Source organism: Halichoeres trimaculatus, unplaced genomic scaffold (genome assembly GCF_033239565.1).
Source record: "Halichoeres trimaculatus isolate MK-OKI-2021-1 unplaced genomic scaffold, fHalTri1.1 fHalTri1_scaffold_13, whole genome shotgun sequence".
NCBI lineage: Eukaryota > Metazoa > Chordata > Actinopteri > Labriformes > Labridae > Halichoeres > Halichoeres trimaculatus.
Window position 1 is genome coordinate 30,454,515 of NW_027437191.1, and position 17,426 is coordinate 30,471,940.

General features: G+C 41.3%; 1 protein-coding gene across 2 annotated transcripts in view; it reads left to right on the forward strand.

The window, feature by feature from the left end:
* jag2b (jagged canonical Notch ligand 2b) overlaps window positions 1–17,426 on the forward strand; it is a 74,076-nt gene that overhangs the window by 30,667 nt on the left and 25,983 nt on the right. For both annotated transcript variants that reach the window (XM_074684993.1, XM_074684994.1), the window contains exons 4-6: window positions 6,285–6,542; window positions 7,071–7,131; window positions 14,673–14,803. In XM_074684993.1, coding sequence (XP_074541094.1) covers window positions 6,285–6,542; window positions 7,071–7,131; window positions 14,673–14,803 — 450 coding nt within the window. The remainder of the gene's footprint in view (window positions 1–6,284; window positions 6,543–7,070; window positions 7,132–14,672; window positions 14,804–17,426) is intronic.

Genomic DNA, 17,426 nt, shown 5'->3' on the forward strand with positions numbered 1-17,426 from the left:
ATGAATGCATTTGTTAACCGGGCCGCTCTGTCCCATCCAGCTCTTTAATATGAGGTCATTACATCCTGTTTTGTCCATAACATCAAAAGCACTTCCACTTACTAATGCAGACAATGGGGAAGAAATAGATTTTGACATCAGGGCTCTTTGATTAGACGGCTGCGGCCCCGTGTAGTCTCTGTTTCTGCAGGCGGGCCTTCGGTAATCGTGTTCATTTGCTGTAATTAGTCCTGATGTTTCTGATGGATGGAGGGCCTGAGTGTTGTTTGAGAAACCAGCCAATTGATTTTCTGCCAGTGAGTCTCACTTCAGTCTCAGGCAAATTGGCTTAAAGAAGGAAAGTTGATGCAGTTTGAGTGTTGAGATACAAGGTGTAAGAATGACCTTGTTAGCCTCCAAATTTCTGCGTCTCAGAGTTAGAAGAAGGGGAACGATATCCTTTTTTTATTCCAAAGTATGGAAGGAATCTGATCAAACCAATGACCTCAGGCAGGTTGGTTTGTTGCTCTATTTTAAAAGACGCCCTGAGTCTGCCATGGGGTCACAGACATCAGCTGACTTTGACTGTAATGTCATGGGTTCAAGAAATCCAAACCCCAGGAACAAACGCTTCTTTCTACCTCATGTGGAAGATCATAGAGGCGTCCGCCTGTGGTGCCAAACTTCTGCGGGGTCATCATGGGTAGAGGCACGGTTTGTATATTTGAAGCTGCTGGTGGGCAAGTAGATGATGTTTTTGTTTCTGAGATCTTCACTTGGTTCAAAAACACCCAAATATGGACTCAGTCACAGTAATGTCACACATCACTTCGGAATAGGGACGGGAACCAACCAAAATACCGTCTGTCGTACCAAGAACTGGTTCATGTAAAATCACAGATGTCTAGGTACCATGTTTTGGTACTGTAACCCATCGGGATAGACCGATTATCAGGGTCGGTATTTTGCTCGTTCTCTGGAAGAGCTCAGTGTTTTCTTTTGGGTGACAACCCAGCAGCGATGACGACACCGTGTCCGCCAGTTTCCTCCCGTCAGACTAAGACAAAACAGGAATCTGCTTTCTCAGATCCTGCCACAGCCTGATGCTTTCAGCTTTGGGTCAAAAACAAGTTTTTTGATTCTGGTTTCAGTTTTAGAAAGTTCTCTACGGCTTCTGCAATAGCACAGATCAACACTTTTTTTGGAATAACAGATTGTGTAAGAATAGATGAAGCTGCACATGTTTGTTTGTTGGGTTTGGGATGGATCCTTTAGTCCCTTCACTTTTATTTTCCTGGTTATAGCTGGGTTTTCTGTTATGTTGGTTTTCTGCCAGCGAGTAGCACTTCAGGCCATTGCTTTAAAGTGAAGCCACATTTGTCTTTACCTGGTGTCTGCAACCTGCGGCTCTTTGGCCTCCTTGTCGTGGTCGTTCTCTGACCTTGACAAAGAAAATCATTAAGACAGATAAAGATTATTTCTTAATATTATTCATATTTGTTTTCTGTTAATTTTCTTGCACTGTTATCTTGGAGTTCAAGGTGATACCTTTGTGTCATAATTATAAAAAAAAATAACTTTCAGTAATTTGTCAACTAAAATATACATATATACGTGGCAAGAAGTTAGCAAACAACAACATAAAAAGGTTTGCACAAAGCATTTTCTAGGAAAAATCAAAAATAGAAAATGGTATCTGGTATCAGGTATCAGGACCAGAAAAGCTGGATCAATGCATCTCTAATAATTAATGGACGTAGTCTCCCCTACGTCACCCATCTGTTTCTGAAACAGACTTTTGAAGCAGATCGGCTGTTGCAGCCATATTGGGAGGGCTTCAAGTACAGCTGTAGAGCACCCGTGGGTCATGTGACCTGAGCTGTGGCTCTCATTGGGCAAGCTGGCAATCTTAATATCCTCTGAACTGCAGAGTTAGAAGCCGAGTTTGTTCTATATTCAGGTAAATACGATACTTCATCCGGGGTCTAGATCGCCTAGTGGTCCAGGTTGCGCCCAATGAGGTTTGCCTTTGAGCAGGTGACCTGGGTTCGAATCCAGCCTGTAGCCTTTTCCTGCAGTTAATCTCCTGTCCTGTCCTCCGTAAAGAAAGGCAATAAGTCTGAAAAAATAACTTAAAAAAAAGAAAAATATAGTAGTTTGTCCAAAACTGAAGTTGGCGTTAGAAAGCCATTATACATCCTTGATAAAAAGTGAAAACATCTTTGGGGGGTTGTTAATATGGTCAGTTTTAGCACACTGCAAAAAACTGAAATGTTATCAAGTGTTTTTGTCTTACTTTAAGTGAAACTTGTCTTATTTTACTTGACTTGAGCCACAGTCAACTGGTCAACCTAGAAAAATGTCTTGTTTCAAGTTATTTAAAGACTTAGATGAGGTCTGAATTGTTTGGAACCAGTAAATAAAAAATGTCCAATGGAACAAGAGAAATTTGCTTAATCCAAGTAACTTTTCTCTTGTTCAGAGCAATTCAGACCTCATTAAGACATAAAGCCTGAAAAAAAATAACTTGAATAAAGGAAAAAATACAGTTTGTCGTCTTTCCAAAATTGAAGTTGCCATTAAAAGACGTTAACTTTTAGTAATTTGACAACTAAAATATGCATATATTTTTGGTAAGAAGGCAGAAAACAACAACCAAAAAAGTTTTGTACAACGCATTTTTTTAGAAAAAATAAATAAATAAATAAAATAATAAAAATAAAATAAAATAAAATAATTAAAAAATAAATAAATAAAATAATAAAAATAAAATGATTTAAAATAAAATAAAATAAAATAATTCAAATAAAATAATATTAAATAAATAGAATAAATTACTTAAAAAATAAAATAAAATAAAAGGAATCTCAGAAAAGCCTACATGTTTTAATGATTTATTCTATTAAAAGTAGGCCTACACACTACACTTCTGTTTGGGGTTTTCTTTTGTTTAAACAGAGATAAACAGACAAAGAATAAAACTTATAAAACTTTACAAGCTGTGTTATGTTTTGTGGCTCCAGACCACATTTCTTTGCTGGACGAGGCGACAAAATGGCTCTTTGGATTGTAAAGGCTTCAGACCCCTGGTCTATACTGTTACTCATGATATTACTCCTATCATACTTAAGAAATCCAGGCATGATTGGAGCATGTTTGATTTACAAACCACAACCGGTTTCATTTCATTGCAAATTTAAAGGCCTACAACCATTCCCTTAGAGTTTTGTAAAAGATGTTTATAACTTAGTCTTATTAAGCTCTTCTTTAGCCGTATGCTAAGTTTTGGATGGATAAGATAAACACCTTAGGAGTAGTTTATTCAAGTTTGACCGATAGAAATGGCCAAAAAAAATACTTTCTTGATCCCTGAATGTGGCTTTGTTGTTGGTCCCATTCACCTGCATTTGATACCATAGATGTAGGTGAAATCACTCTCTGTCTCATGGCTTCATGGGGCCAAATTCTGCTTCTTCTCAGTGCATGTTCAGGCCCTCAAAAATGCATTTCTCCTGAAGATGATGGATGGAGATGCAGCGGGACCTTTGCACTGCTTGATGCTCGGCCTCTAAAAGAGCATGTGATTGACAGAGCGGACCCCGTCAGACACTGGATCTTGTTATTCGGCCTGACTCAGCAGCCGCCTCTTGTCTCGTCGTTCGTAAGAGCTCTCCAGTGAGCGACTCTGTCTGTCAGTGAGATCGCTCTTCTCCAGCGTCACGTCCTCCTGGTGCCTCTCGTCCCTTCCCCCTGTGTCCTCAGGAAAGGCGGCCGGCTGTTTTCCTTGTGTTTATCGAGCAGGAAGTGGAGTGGACTGGGCGGCCCGGCTCAGTGTTTAGACACCGATGCAGCAGAGCCCGGCTCGGGCCCGGGGCCCATTGTTCTCTATCTGGCAACGACCGGGGGTTATTTCTGTTATTGTTGCTTAATTCTGTCAGACATTGTGTCAGTCCCCAGCAGAGGAAGGTGTGTGTGTGTGAGTGTGTGTTCCTGCTTGCTCATTCCTACATGTTCATGGTGCATTGCAGCCTGAAGCCACAGAGAAAAGGAAATCGCAGACCCCCTATTTCCACAGATATTGTTTGCCAGTTTTGATCCCACTGTGATAAAGATTGCTTTCCTTCTGGGGGCGGGCGCTGCAGCGAGCCCCACGGAGGAAGAACAATGTTTAATGTGGAGGTTGCTGCGCTGGAGGCTAAACGGCAGCGCCTCCCAACATGACGGTGCACATACAGAGAGCTGCTAATGTGCCGTCTCTGGAAAATGGATCAATCTGCAAGCAATGAATTTCAATGGCTTAGTTAAAATTCAGAGCGTACTTTGCTCACACACACTTTTCGGTATCAAAGTGTCTGCTGAATGAGAATGTGCTGCTCCGTCCTGTGAAGAACTGACTTTACTACAGAATGAAGAAAATTCATCGTCTGATGTCAGTGTCCAACAAAAGTCATTTTTATGCTCTTACTTAAAGCGGTTTTTAAGATCAGTCTGATCATTGTCACATCGTTGAGTCTTTTACCAAGACACTAGTTCTGCTACATTTTTATTCACTGATTAAGAAGATGACAACTGATGAGTTTGTCCACTTTTGTCTTTAGTGAATTTCATCTAGATCGGGGAAACTGTAAATTAGTGCACATTGACGAACAATCAGATGCAGAGCAATTGACTAAAACTGAAAAATGTTTAATTGACCCTGTTTTGTTTGACTTCCTCTGCTGGTAACGCACTGGTTTTCTCTGCCAGCTTCACGTGATGAATTACCTAAAACTACCGCAGTGACCCAATAATAGGGCAACTCTGGTTATGAGAGGACATCCCTTTGTTCAAGACCAATCTTCAGGAAAAGACTTTGACAACCAAAATTTACTCTGTTTAAAGGTCCCATATTCTGCTCCTTTTCTGCAGTTTAATATGGATCATTGATGTCTTCATGAAATGGTAGCAACATGTTTTGGTCCAAAAAGCCAATAAATCAAGCACAGCAGCATTGTTTCCAGGCTCTCATAGCCCCTCTGTTCAGAACGCTCTGATTTAGTGGGCGTGGCCTTCATATGTAAATGAGCCACCGCTGATACCGCCCCACTCTTCCACGTCACTGAGCGGCGCCACAAGCTCTGAGTGCACAATGTTTAGAAAACAGCGAAGCTCATTTACTGTAACATTACAGGCTAAAACAACAGGCTAACCGCAGCTAAAGTTAGCATCCTGAAACTAACACAGAGACAGGGGGACACTGAGGAAAAGCTCTTCCATCTGCTTCACAGCTCACAGCATTTAAAATACTCACATTTCCAGGGTCCCAGGTTTGTTGGAGGATGGTTGGTAATGTGCCTGGATTCAGGACCAGTCTATTGGCTAGCCCTCTGTTGGACTGTCCAAAGTTGGAAAAGCAGTCGGCCGTGAAGTGACTAGCACACACATGCAAAGTTTTACTGAGTGTAGCTGGAACATTTCCTTGATAAATGAACTCTAGACACTTAGTCTTGTCTTTTTCTGAGATGGGAAGCTTGAGCATGGAACTATGTGGCTGTTTACAGCCAAAAACAGAGCAGTGATGGCTCTCCAACTTCGGCATGGGGAGAGGGTTCAGGGGTATCTGCTCTGGTGGACCAATCAGGTCAGACTTGCTCCTGATTGGTCAAAAAAGGGAATCACTGACGTCGGCAAATCCCAGAAATTCCAAACAGCTCGTTTTAGGTCAGGATTTTACATTCACAAGCACTACTAAGAACAGGTTTTGTCATTAAATATCACATTTTGTGGGCTGGGAGGAAAGCCAAAGACCCACAAATTTCACTAAAAGACTTAATAAAGTGATTTTTGCATAATATGGGACCTTTAAATAAACAATAATATATTGAAAGTCTGAGACAATCATTGAAATAATAATTAAAGCTGCTTTCATTTTTGGCTCCATCCTTTGATCCTCTCCATGGTCGTCTTTTCTCACGATTGCACTGCTCTTTCTCTCTGAACTACCTCGACACATCTCAGATTGTTTTTTTTAACCAGTATTGATATCTGTAAATATCTGTAATTGGCCATTAAGACAGGTATCAGAATTGGCCAAAATTTTTTGGTATTGGCACGACTTTTGTCTTTACTTAGTTTTGGTCTCCACCACCCGACCAGTTGCCTCGCTAAGTTAGCCACTGTCTACCTGAGAGATTTTAGATTCAGTGGGTTTTTTCTTGGAAAAGCCGCTCAGACCAGGCTGCTAATATTTCAACCCAACTAGTCTGAAGATGTGACTATCTTTTGATCTGCTTTACCTGATTTGTCTTCATCTTCTCCCGTTTCAGGCGATCAGGAGCTGCTGATTGAACGCAGCACTCACACCGGTATGATCAACCCCGGCGACCCCTGGCAGACCATCCTGTATGACGGGCCGGTGGCTCGCCTCATCTACCGCATCAGAGTGCGCTGCGACGAAAACTACTACAGCAGCAAGTGCAACAAGCTGTGCGTCCCTCGAGACGACTACTTCGGCCACTACCGCTGCGAGGCTTCAGGGAACCGGGTGTGCCTGGACGGCTGGATGGGCACGGACTGCAGGACAGGTAAACACTGAATCCACCAATCAGATGTGCTGGATTTGACCTTCAAGTTTAGCTTAAAGTGCATGAGAATATCTTACGTTGAAGTTATTTTAAAGTGGTTGGAGCTGCGTGGTGCTCTGCCTGAACATGTCAACATGCAGCCGATCCGAGGCCGTGCGTGTGGGTGGTGTCAGACGGAGTAGGGGGCCTCAATAAATCACCCAGCTGACCTTAGAAGACGAAGGGTGAAAAGAGGAGGGGAGAGGCCTTGTTTTTAAGAGGAGGGGGAGTGTTGTACATGCAGGCTATAAACTTGTCCCGTCCTCAACCCCCCCGGCCTGCTCGGGGTGCCATGAATTCTCACGTCTTGTTAAAGACATGTCCAACAAACCAGCTTCTCCTCCTCCTCCCACCTCTCCCGTCCTATTCTCCTCCTCCCTGTCCTCTCCGGTCGCTCTGTTTTTCAGAGAATAATGAGAAATGTAATGATACGTCTCCCCGTGGAGCTGCCTTTGTAATAGTTTCTGTCTTCTTTCTTTTCTTTCCCAGCGATCTGCAGGCAGGGCTGCAACCTGTTACACGGCGGCTGCTCGGCCCCAGGAGACTGCAAGTAAGTCCAGGAGGAGTACACCGTCATGTTTTAATGCTCATGCCAACATGTAGACAGAGTTAGATTTCTCCTCTGTGAGTGGGCGTTTGCTGGAAAGGCAGTTTCAGTCACAGAAAGTGTTCTCCATGTAAAAATAGTCGGTATCTGTCATGGAGAAGGCAGAAGATAGAAGAGAAAAGGTGGTTGAAGGAGAAGGTGGTTACTTTAACAGAAGAGGTTTGAATAAGCACAACACTTAGAGACAAGAGGTTGGTGTAATAGAAAATGTTGGTTCAGTAACAGTACAGAGGATTGTGGGGAAAAATGTCTTGTTATAAGTTATTTAAAGACAAAATGAGGTCTGAATTGTTTGTAACAAGTAAAAAAAAAGAGAAATTTGCTTGAAAATTTGCTTAAAACTAGAATAATGCCTTAATACACGTAACTTTTGTCTTGTTCCATTGGCAGATTTTTTTTTACTTGTTCCAAAGTCAAAAGTCAAAGTCAAACTTTATTCACATAGCACATTTTAAAACAGCCGCAGTTGACCAAAGTGCTGTGCAGGCTAAAAATCAAGATCAGTAAAAAACACAAACAATCAATTAAAACAAATGCTAATATAAATAATTTAAAAAACATTTTAAATAGTAGAATAAATAGTAGAATAAAAGAAAAAAGCAACAATTAATAAAAGCAAAGTAAAATGTTGGATTTCTCGCCTAAACTGTATAAAAACCAGTGCAAAAGATGTGTTTCAAGTAGTGAGCAATTCAGACCTCATTTTTGTCCCTAACTAACTTGAAATAAGACAAGTCTAAAAAGACATTCTTACCTAAAATAAGACAAAAACACTTGATAAGATTTCAGTTTTTTGCAGTATGTGCTCAGTACTTTCACTGAAAAGTGGTTGTTGTGACTGGAAAGTTTGGTACAGTTAAAAAAATAAAAAATAAAAAATAAAAAAGCTGGTTGTGACAAACAGTGTCCCTTTCAACAGAAAAGCTTGTTATTGCAAATTGAAAGTAGAGAAGCAACAATATTCCCTCTGGGGGTAAAACTGAGTCCTGGAATACAGTACCAATTCCTGTTACCTGCCAATCGGTATCAGCACTCAACGGTACCAGTTCAGTACGTTTGTGTCTGTTTATGTGGTAATAAATATTAATTTGTTTAATAATAAAATCTCAAAGTTTTTTAATTTAACATATTTATTTCCCAATATATAACCTTGCAATGATGCGTTCATGTCCAGCATGGAAAATTGCCTACTCTTCGACTCCCTCGCAGTCACAAGGATGCGTTTAGGCAATGAAACATGGTACCGTTTGATTTTACCTGAATCTGGTATTCGGTACTACAAACTAGATGCTGACATTTTTTCAGGAATCTCCTGGGACACGGGATTCCTGTGGTATTCCCGCAGGATGGAAGTCAGCTTTACTTTATGGGTGTTTTCAATTTCACACCTGATAGTGCGCACCCTGGTGCGGCTTGGAATGTCATATTGATACTTTGTTGCCATTTTGCAGTTAGTGCGGTTCCTTTCACATCTGCTTTTTGTCACTCGGGACCAAACGCCGCAGTATTTTGAGAGCGTCATGTTTCCATGACGACAACGGCTAGAGCACGTGCTGCGTACTTTCAGTTGGAAGCTAGAAGCGCCGAGAGAACTGTTTGCTCAAATCAGAGATGATGGAGAGTCAAATAGGTCTACGCCGAGTTTTTATAGTGCTTAAAATTCATTTCTATATGGTTCTATATTGTTTGTGTGTATAACTAGTGTTTGAAAACGAAGCGCAGCTGCGGCTTGAAAAAAGCATACAGATGCACTGGAGACGCCGATACTTTTTTTTTTTTTTATCCCCGAGGGGAAATTCAGAAATAATAATTCTTACCATGAACCGTGAGATCCTCATCAGACGCAGATACAGACGACCGACAAGGTAATGAATGTCTGTTATATGATAGACCATATAAAACGATGTGTTTTTGACGTGAGGAGTCAGGGGAGAGCTCTGCTTTTTAGATGAGTATATAAGGGTAGTTAAGGATGTTGGAGTGTGCAGCTGTCCTGCATCACAAACAAAACTCCACGGGAGCCCTCTAATGTCAAACTCGCCGGGTTCGCCTGACAGTTGCATCGCACCAGAGTGCGGCTGCTTTCACACCACAGCTGGTGCGCACCAGAGTGCGGCCAGAGCCGAACCGAGACCACCTCCTCTGGCCGCACCAGTTTGGTGCGCACCAGAGTCCGCTTTTGGTTTCACACCAACCCAAACGGGACCAAATGTAGGTCGATCTAAATTTGGGTCGACCTAACACTGCAGGTGTGAAAACACCCTATATCAGGAGATTGGAATGGTACAGGATAAAAAGTTAATGGGAGCAGACGGGAACAGGAACTAGGAATGGGTACCAAATTAGGTACTGTTATAGGTACCAACCAAATTCTGTCAAAAGTACTGAGTACTGATTCACGTTAAATCAAAAGGTACCATGTTTAGGTAACTGAATGCATCCTTGTGACTGTGCGGGAGTGGAAGAGTAGCTGATTTTCCATGCTGGACATAAACACAGCATTGCAAGGTTATATACTGGAGAATAAATATGTTAAATTGAAAAAAATATACTTCATTATAAAAAAAAAGATTTTTTTTACCACATAGACATGAAAAAATTCCAAAAATTGGTACAGTAGAGTACTGGTACTGTATTGTTTCAAATGTGAAAGGTCTGCATTGTAACACAAGAGAAAAGAACTACACTTCCCAGAAGCCAACAGCAATCTAAAAATGAATGGGGAGAAAATCAAATCATATTAATGTTTTGCCTAAAAATTAAAAGAAGAGGACAAAATGGGAGTGGTACAGGAGTGGGAGTCACATTACCAGAAGTGGGATTGGACAGGGGTGAAAATACACTCCCACTGAGGTACATCTCAGTAAACCTGATGTCTTGGCACCTCACAACCAGTATCCAATACCAGTATTAAATTAACACCTTTTACCTCCTAATATGAGGATCAAACTGAGAGTTATGTTTTGGAAACTTCTGTTTTTTCTAACTTTGTAAACAAAAATGAAATTAGATTGTATTTCAGCTGACTGTTTTAACAGTCCAACAGGAGTTATAATTCAGCGGTAAACCTCAAAAGTGGATAAATGAGGGGTTAAACCTGAACATATTGGAAGCTGCTTGTTGGGGAAAGAAATGGGAAATACTCTGCTGTCGTAAAATAAAATGTGGTGGTTATAAATGTTCAGCTTGTCATTCACAGAGAACAGGTTGTTTTTGTTATCAGGAAGTTAATCTCTGGAACACAAAGAAGCGCTTCCTATTACAAAGTATTTTTGCTATTTTCAGAAGAGAAGTCGTTTTCGTAACCACAAAACAACAACAACATGTTGTACTGTTTCAGAAAGTTCGGTAAATGTAAGAGAAAGTGGGCTCCCTTGCAGAAAAGATATTCACGTTGACAAAAACTATCTCTGTGGGAACTAAAGTTTGATCCATTGCTTCAACCGTGCTATGAGTTTGCTGAACGTGCCTCTTCTCGAGTCTTGTTCTTATTCAAAGCTGGAGACGTTGGAAAGGTTGCAGTTGCCGCTTGTCGTGGCGTGCCGTTTTCCTCCTCAGCCTTTTTCTTCCCTCTCGGGCATCTCCACCTCAGCTCAGAGGAAAAAGGGCAACGCTGCGCCTGCCTTCTTGTATTTTTGGCCACCTGAACTCCTCTGCAGAATACCAAACACCTCCTGGGCTGGTGTGTGGATTTGACTACCGTAAACGTGCTGGGAATGGTCATATCCCCTCCTCATCCGCATTGCAGTGCTCCTTGAAGGGCAGGGGGCAAGGAAAGGAAATGAGCATCCCGCTGCGTTATGTGCATTCCCCCAAAGTGGAAATAGATAAAGTGACGTAGGACGCCCCCCGTAGGCCCACATTTCAGGATGTGGAACATCCCGTCGTCATTTGTAAACCCCCTCCTCCTCCTCCTTCCACCTGCCAGATGCATAAAGACGCTCGCCTCCCACGTTGAGGAGCTTTGGCTCGGAGCCGAGGATGACCACATTTAGGAAACTGTCACATTACTCTGGATGAATCCGTCAATCCTTATTCCTCCCAGTCAACAGGAAGAGTGACATGAATAGAAAAGCAGCAGAAGAAGAAGAAGAAGACGAAGACGAGGAGTCTTCCTGCAGTGGCATGATTTTAAAGAAGCCTCAGGTCACGAAAGCTGGCGTTACATCTCTCCTTTTTATTCGCTTTGTTTCATCACAGCTTTACAGGCCGTGCCCCATCCGCCGCCGGCTTTATAAGAATCACAAAAGCCGCTTCGTGCCTGTGGTAACACCGCTGATCGAGGCTTTTATTAGAAGACATTAGGCCTGTTCGGACATATTCTTCAGAGGCTTGTCATGTTTCAAGAATCGCTCTGGTTGAAGGCGTTTTCAGCACTCAGAGATTCTCAAAGCTAAAGATTTACATGTCGAACACCCCTCCTGCACCTGTAAGTGGCTGCTGAGTGATTGTGAAGTCTATACGACGCGTCTTTCAATCCCTTTAAGCCTAAAAAGCCGTTATCAGGTCTCCCTGCCAAAGTCCTGTTGGTGTTACTGCTTCGCTGCTGTCAGACCCTCTGCAGCTCATCGTACGCTGCGCAGGAAGCATGTCGAGCATTCCCTCCCCAGCGGTGCCGTCTGCGGGCCACTCAAAATAGCCGTCAATTGACAAGACAGCTGGCACTGAGCGCCGCTGTGAAGCAGGAGGAGCGTGCGCGTACACGCCGTGTGTACACACAGACGTCTCGCAGAAACGCAGAGCCACCCTCGGAGTCCTCAGACCCAGACTCAGACCGGAGCGCGAGGAGCCGCTGGAAGTATTCTTAACCCCTCCTGCCCTGGAATGTCGCTCTGCTAAGATTAGTTGGCAGGAGGCCTCGGGGTGGGATGACGCAGATACAGCGAGGTGTGTTTCCACTGACGGCCAGGTCGAGGGTCTGATTCAGACTTCAGCAAGATGAAATACAAACCATGGTTATCAACTCTTTAGAGCTGAAAATCAAAGAAGTAAGAGATGATGAAAAACATTAAACTCCTGAAAACTTCCTGAAACTTTTGAGGTTTAGTGCAAAATTTCTGTAAGGCAACACAGTGAGAGGATGTGTGAACACAACTTGAGCTGCTTCAAACAGGAGAAGCTCCTTTCTACAGAAGATGCTCCAGTGGAGGGTTATACTTCAAGATCTCTGACTGGCTCATTTCACTGTCAATCAAAAAAGGGATTCGGCCTCAGACAGATCATCCAATCATCATGCAGAAGCCCAGCGTCCAGGCCAGCCCACTGTCTCATAGACCCCCAGAGACGCTGAGCGTCCGATGGGCGGGACAAAGCCCAGCGTTTATCCAATGACCGTCCAGTTTCCACAGTGGAACAACCCACTCTACGCTTCCCCGCTGAAGTCAGAAGACGCTCAGCGTCCGACTGTGTTAAAGTGCTGAGACGCTGCGGGGATGAATGAGAAGGAGGTGGAGCCAGACACCTGTGATAGGAGCTGATTCTGAACTAAAGATGAAGGAATTCTAGCTCAGATTTTATCAATAAAATCTACACACAGCAGAACATATCACCACTTTTTTGGGGACATTTTAGGAGAAGCTGAGCTTCCCTTGCAGTCTTAGAGCAATCACCACTGCTATACTGTGACTAGCACATTTCATGTCCTGTCTCTTTAAACTCGTCAATTGTCCTCTGACTCCTGTCACATTGGCAAACCGTGCTGTGCTTAATCAGACTTCAGCCCTAAAGCACGTTTTGAATGGCCAGTGTGACCGCAACCGTGCCAGGCGTCAAAACGGTTTACTTCATGCATGAGCATAAGCACGTGGACCGTGCGTGATCCATGACGTATAATCAACGCGAGCGCATCTCTCGATAATCAGTTTAAACAAAAGGGGGGTGTTAGAGGGCTGTGTCGGGCCAAACGATTTACTATAAGTCTAAAAGTCTCTGAAGTTGTAGCAGTGCTCTCTGTGTCTCATTGTGCTGACTCTGATGAGATCACGCTTCATGTAAACAGATGCTTCACGATGACGTAGACAGGCCATGCGCGTCTGTGATACCTGCTCAAGTCTTGTTCATATAGGGGTAGTATGACCGCTGGCTGTTCTTTCCAGCTGGGGAACAGCTCTTTGAGGGATACCGGGATGGAACAAGTTGGGTCCTACCACAAGGTTTAGGGCAGAAATTACCCCTACAGCAGTGTTTTTGTGCAGCGGAAGTCCAGAGCGCTCGCACCAAACACCCCCTCCCTGCTCCTCTGCCGGTTTCCTCTGCACTCAGACGGGGCCATTTTTTACTTGACCAAAAACACAAATAAACGGACTCCCACTGAAAAAATCTGATATCGGTCTGTATTCACGCTTTATTTAGAGAATTTTCAGAATCGTGTCTCTTGGTCCTGGCAGACTACCTGCGTTTGTCAACATCTGGCACACCACGCACGTGCGGACTGATACACCAAGCGGCGTGTGCCTCGTAGCCAGCTGTTGCTCTGCAGTGGAGGTAGGGCTGTTTTACGACACGATGAGAACTAGAGCCTTATTTAGCGGTGTTTTTGTGTGAAAGTAACGCGCTGAAAATTCTCTAAATAAAGCGTGAATGCAGACCGATATCAGATTTTTTCAGTGGGGGTCCGTTTATTTGTGTTTTTGGTCAAGTAAAATATGGCCCCGTCTGAGTGCAGAGGAAACCGGCAGTGGAGCAGGGAGGGGGTGTTTGGTGCGAGCGCTCTGGGCTTCTGCTGCACAAAAACACTGCTGTAGGGGTAATTTCTGCCCTAAACCTTGTGATAGGACCCAACTTGTTCCATCCCGGAGTATCACTTTAACCAAGACAAACCGACATGTCTCAGAGCACTTAATATAGCGAGCTACTAAATTTCTCTACAAACCAAGTTTGCAAAGTTTGCTTGTTGTCACATTTCAAACAATGGTGCTACATGACTGATAACTAAAAAAGAAAACTTGTCACTTTGTATCAGGTAAAAATCATTATTGATAAAAGAAGTCATTGCTAAAAACAAATTCACACCTTGGTGAGACGCTAGTTTAAAAACAGAGATGATAGCATCATCCGCAAAATGTGACATTTAGAGATGTAGAATAAGCCACCTGGATTTCTGTTGGTAAACACAAAACCCTGTTTTTCCATGATGTGTCTTGTTTGAAGGCTTTTCCTATCATAGATTTATTGGAGCTAACAGATTCTAGTGGTTTGCTGATCAAAAATGTGACAGAGGAAGTGAAAAGTTATAACTGAAAGTGAGAGCGTTTTATTTTGAAATCCAGTGAAATCATCTGTTAAAGCTTCAGTTTCAATAAAGACATCACGCTAACCTTTAAATCTAATGTACTTCCTGTTTTGAAGGCGTATCATGATAAAAACGAGCAGAGCAAATGTTCCTGTCAGAGAGTGAAGGATTCAGCGTCCTGATGGAGCAGGTAGAGGGATTATAGGTGTCATCAATCATTTCACGTTCTGGCGTCTGTGCTCCTCTCTGACAGGTGTAACTACGGCTGGCAGGGCCCGTTCTGTGACGAATGCCTGCTGTATCCCGGCTGCGTGCACGGGACCTGCAACACGCCGTGGCAGTGCAACTGTGAGAGGAACTGGGGAGGTCTGCTGTGTGATAAAGGTAAGGAAATGTGTGATTTATCTTTTTTTTCCTTCTCAGTTTGTTTGTTTTTGGTGATATTTCATCACCTCCCACACAAGACGCTGGCAGAGCCCCGGCTCTCATCCTGCACGACGCCCCCTCCAGCTCCAGTTTCCTGCATCTGATGAGTAACGAGTGAGCAAGAGATGACTTTAAAGGATGCAGCACATCAAGACGTGAAACGCAGCAGGAGTCACTGATCCAGCAGTCCGTCCGCCGCTGATCATTGGCTCAGGCGGACTGGAGAGTCTGGGATGTTGGCTGGACGTGGGGCTCGTCCTAAGAGGTCGTCAGGGTTCGAACAATGAGATGAGTCAGGGTTTGGGTAACAGGATGGTTGTTTAGTCATTTTACTGCAATGAGCCCAAACATTTCCCACTTCCAGCCTTAAAATAGAGCTAATAACACTGTTCTGTTTGTCATCCTTTGGAGGAAACAGATATTTTTAAAACTTTGGGGCTGTTACTCCGCCAAAACAAAACGACTTTTGACCATACAAACTCCCTTCACTCAAAAGAGTAAAACACTTAAAATAAACAACAAAAACAAGCGTCTAAATTTATAAAAACCAGGGCAGGAGTGATGTGTTTTTCTACCGATTTACGATTTTTGAGGTGCAGATTCAATTTAATTCGTGATTCTTTGATATTTCCAATTTTTGCCATTCTGTTAGCTTTTTTTTTTTTTTTAAGCTGTTGTTGAATGATGATGATTATGACATCTAAAGACTTTACCTGGAGCCATATTTTCCCCAAAAATGCACATCACATGTGCGATAATTTTTGAAACGTATTCAGGGGATCTAACATCTCAACTTTTTCCAACCAAGCTTATAAAGAAGGCTAAAATGAAGGATTTAAATTTGAAAAAAAGAGAGATTGTTGGAAAAAAATTACAATTGAAAAAAAAAATATATATTATTTTAGTTTTTTAAGATGAAACATTTGTAGTTTGGGGCTTAATAAAAACTAGCTCAACATTAATAAGGATTTTTTTTTAAAAAAAGGTGATTTTAGGAAAACAATTACAATTCAAAAATTTTTTAATTTTTTTTATAGTTTTTAGAAGATTTAGTATTTATAGTTTGGAGCCTTAAAAGAACTAGCTCAACATAATAAGATTTAAAAAAAAAAAAAAAAAAAAAAGATTTTTGAAAAAAATATACAATTTAAAAAAATTATTTTAAAAATTATTTTTGCTTTTTTTAGATGTAATATTTGAAGTTTGGTGCCCTCATAAAAACGAGCCCAACAAAAATAAAGATTAAAATAAAAAAAGGTGATTTTAGGAAAAAGAATTGCAATAAAAAAAAAAAAATATATATATATATATATATATATATATATATATATATATATATATATATATATATATATATATATATATATATATATATATGTTGTTTTTTTTTTTTTTTTGTAGTTTTTGAAGATGTAATATTTGTAGTTTGGTGCCTTAATAAAAACTAGCTAAACAAAAATAAGGATTAAAATAAAAAAGGGGATTTTTGAAAAAAAAAAAAATCTGAAAAACTATTTTTGTTTTTTAGATGTAATATTTGTTGTTTGGAGCCTTAATAAAAACGTTCTCAACACTAATTAGGATTAAAATGAAAAAGAAAAAGATTTTTGGAAAAAAAGTACAATTTAAAAAATTATTATTATTATTGTTATTTTTTTTAGTTTTTAAAGACATAACATTTCTTGTTTGGGGCCTCAATAAAAACTAGCTCTAGTTTTTGTGCAAAATCTCCATTAAGTCAGGCACGATCCTCTTAATTCCTGCTATGCTAGTTTTCTGTCAGCAGTTATTGATCATATTTTGCTATAATTTTTTTTAAATTGTTCCCAGTGTTAGTTTTCATCACGACTTGTTGTGCTTGTCAGAGCCTGAAAAACACCCAAAACATTGATTTCATCTCTGTGATATCATAAATCAGTCTCTAACAGAAAGTTTTTGAGGCTGAACACTTGAGTCAGGATTATTCATGCAGCTGTCATCGTCAGACTTTGGGATGGTCTAGACACAGGCGAAGAGGTGCAAAGTTTTACACTGTAAAAAACTGAAAACTCATCAAGTGTTTTTGTCTTATTTTCAGTAGAAAATGTCTTTTTTGACTTAATATGAGCCACATTCACCTGACCAGTCCAGATTCTAGTTTTAAGCAAATTTCTCTTATTCCATTGGCTGATTTTTTTTTTTTACTAGTTACAAGCAATTCAGACCTCATTTCTGTCTTTTAATAACCTGAAACAAGACATTTTTCTGATCTGGTAAGTTAAACGTGGCTCATATCAATTATATGACGACAGTTTTTACTTGAAAAAAGACAAAAACACTTGATAAAATTTCAGTTTTTTGAAGTGTAATCTGCTGAAAAGCTGCTTCAACAAGACTTTCAGACGGTCAACCCAGCAGCTCGAAGAGGGAATGACGCTTAAACCTACAAATGGTCAATTACATGAAAGTATAAAATGAGCAAAGTGTGGATTTAATCTTTTAGGAAATCAACTCAAAGATTTTAACAAACAAGTTAATCTCCATGTCAGAGTATTAAAAAGTGTCGTATGTGAGAGTTTCCATCATTAAGTGTTTCTACAGT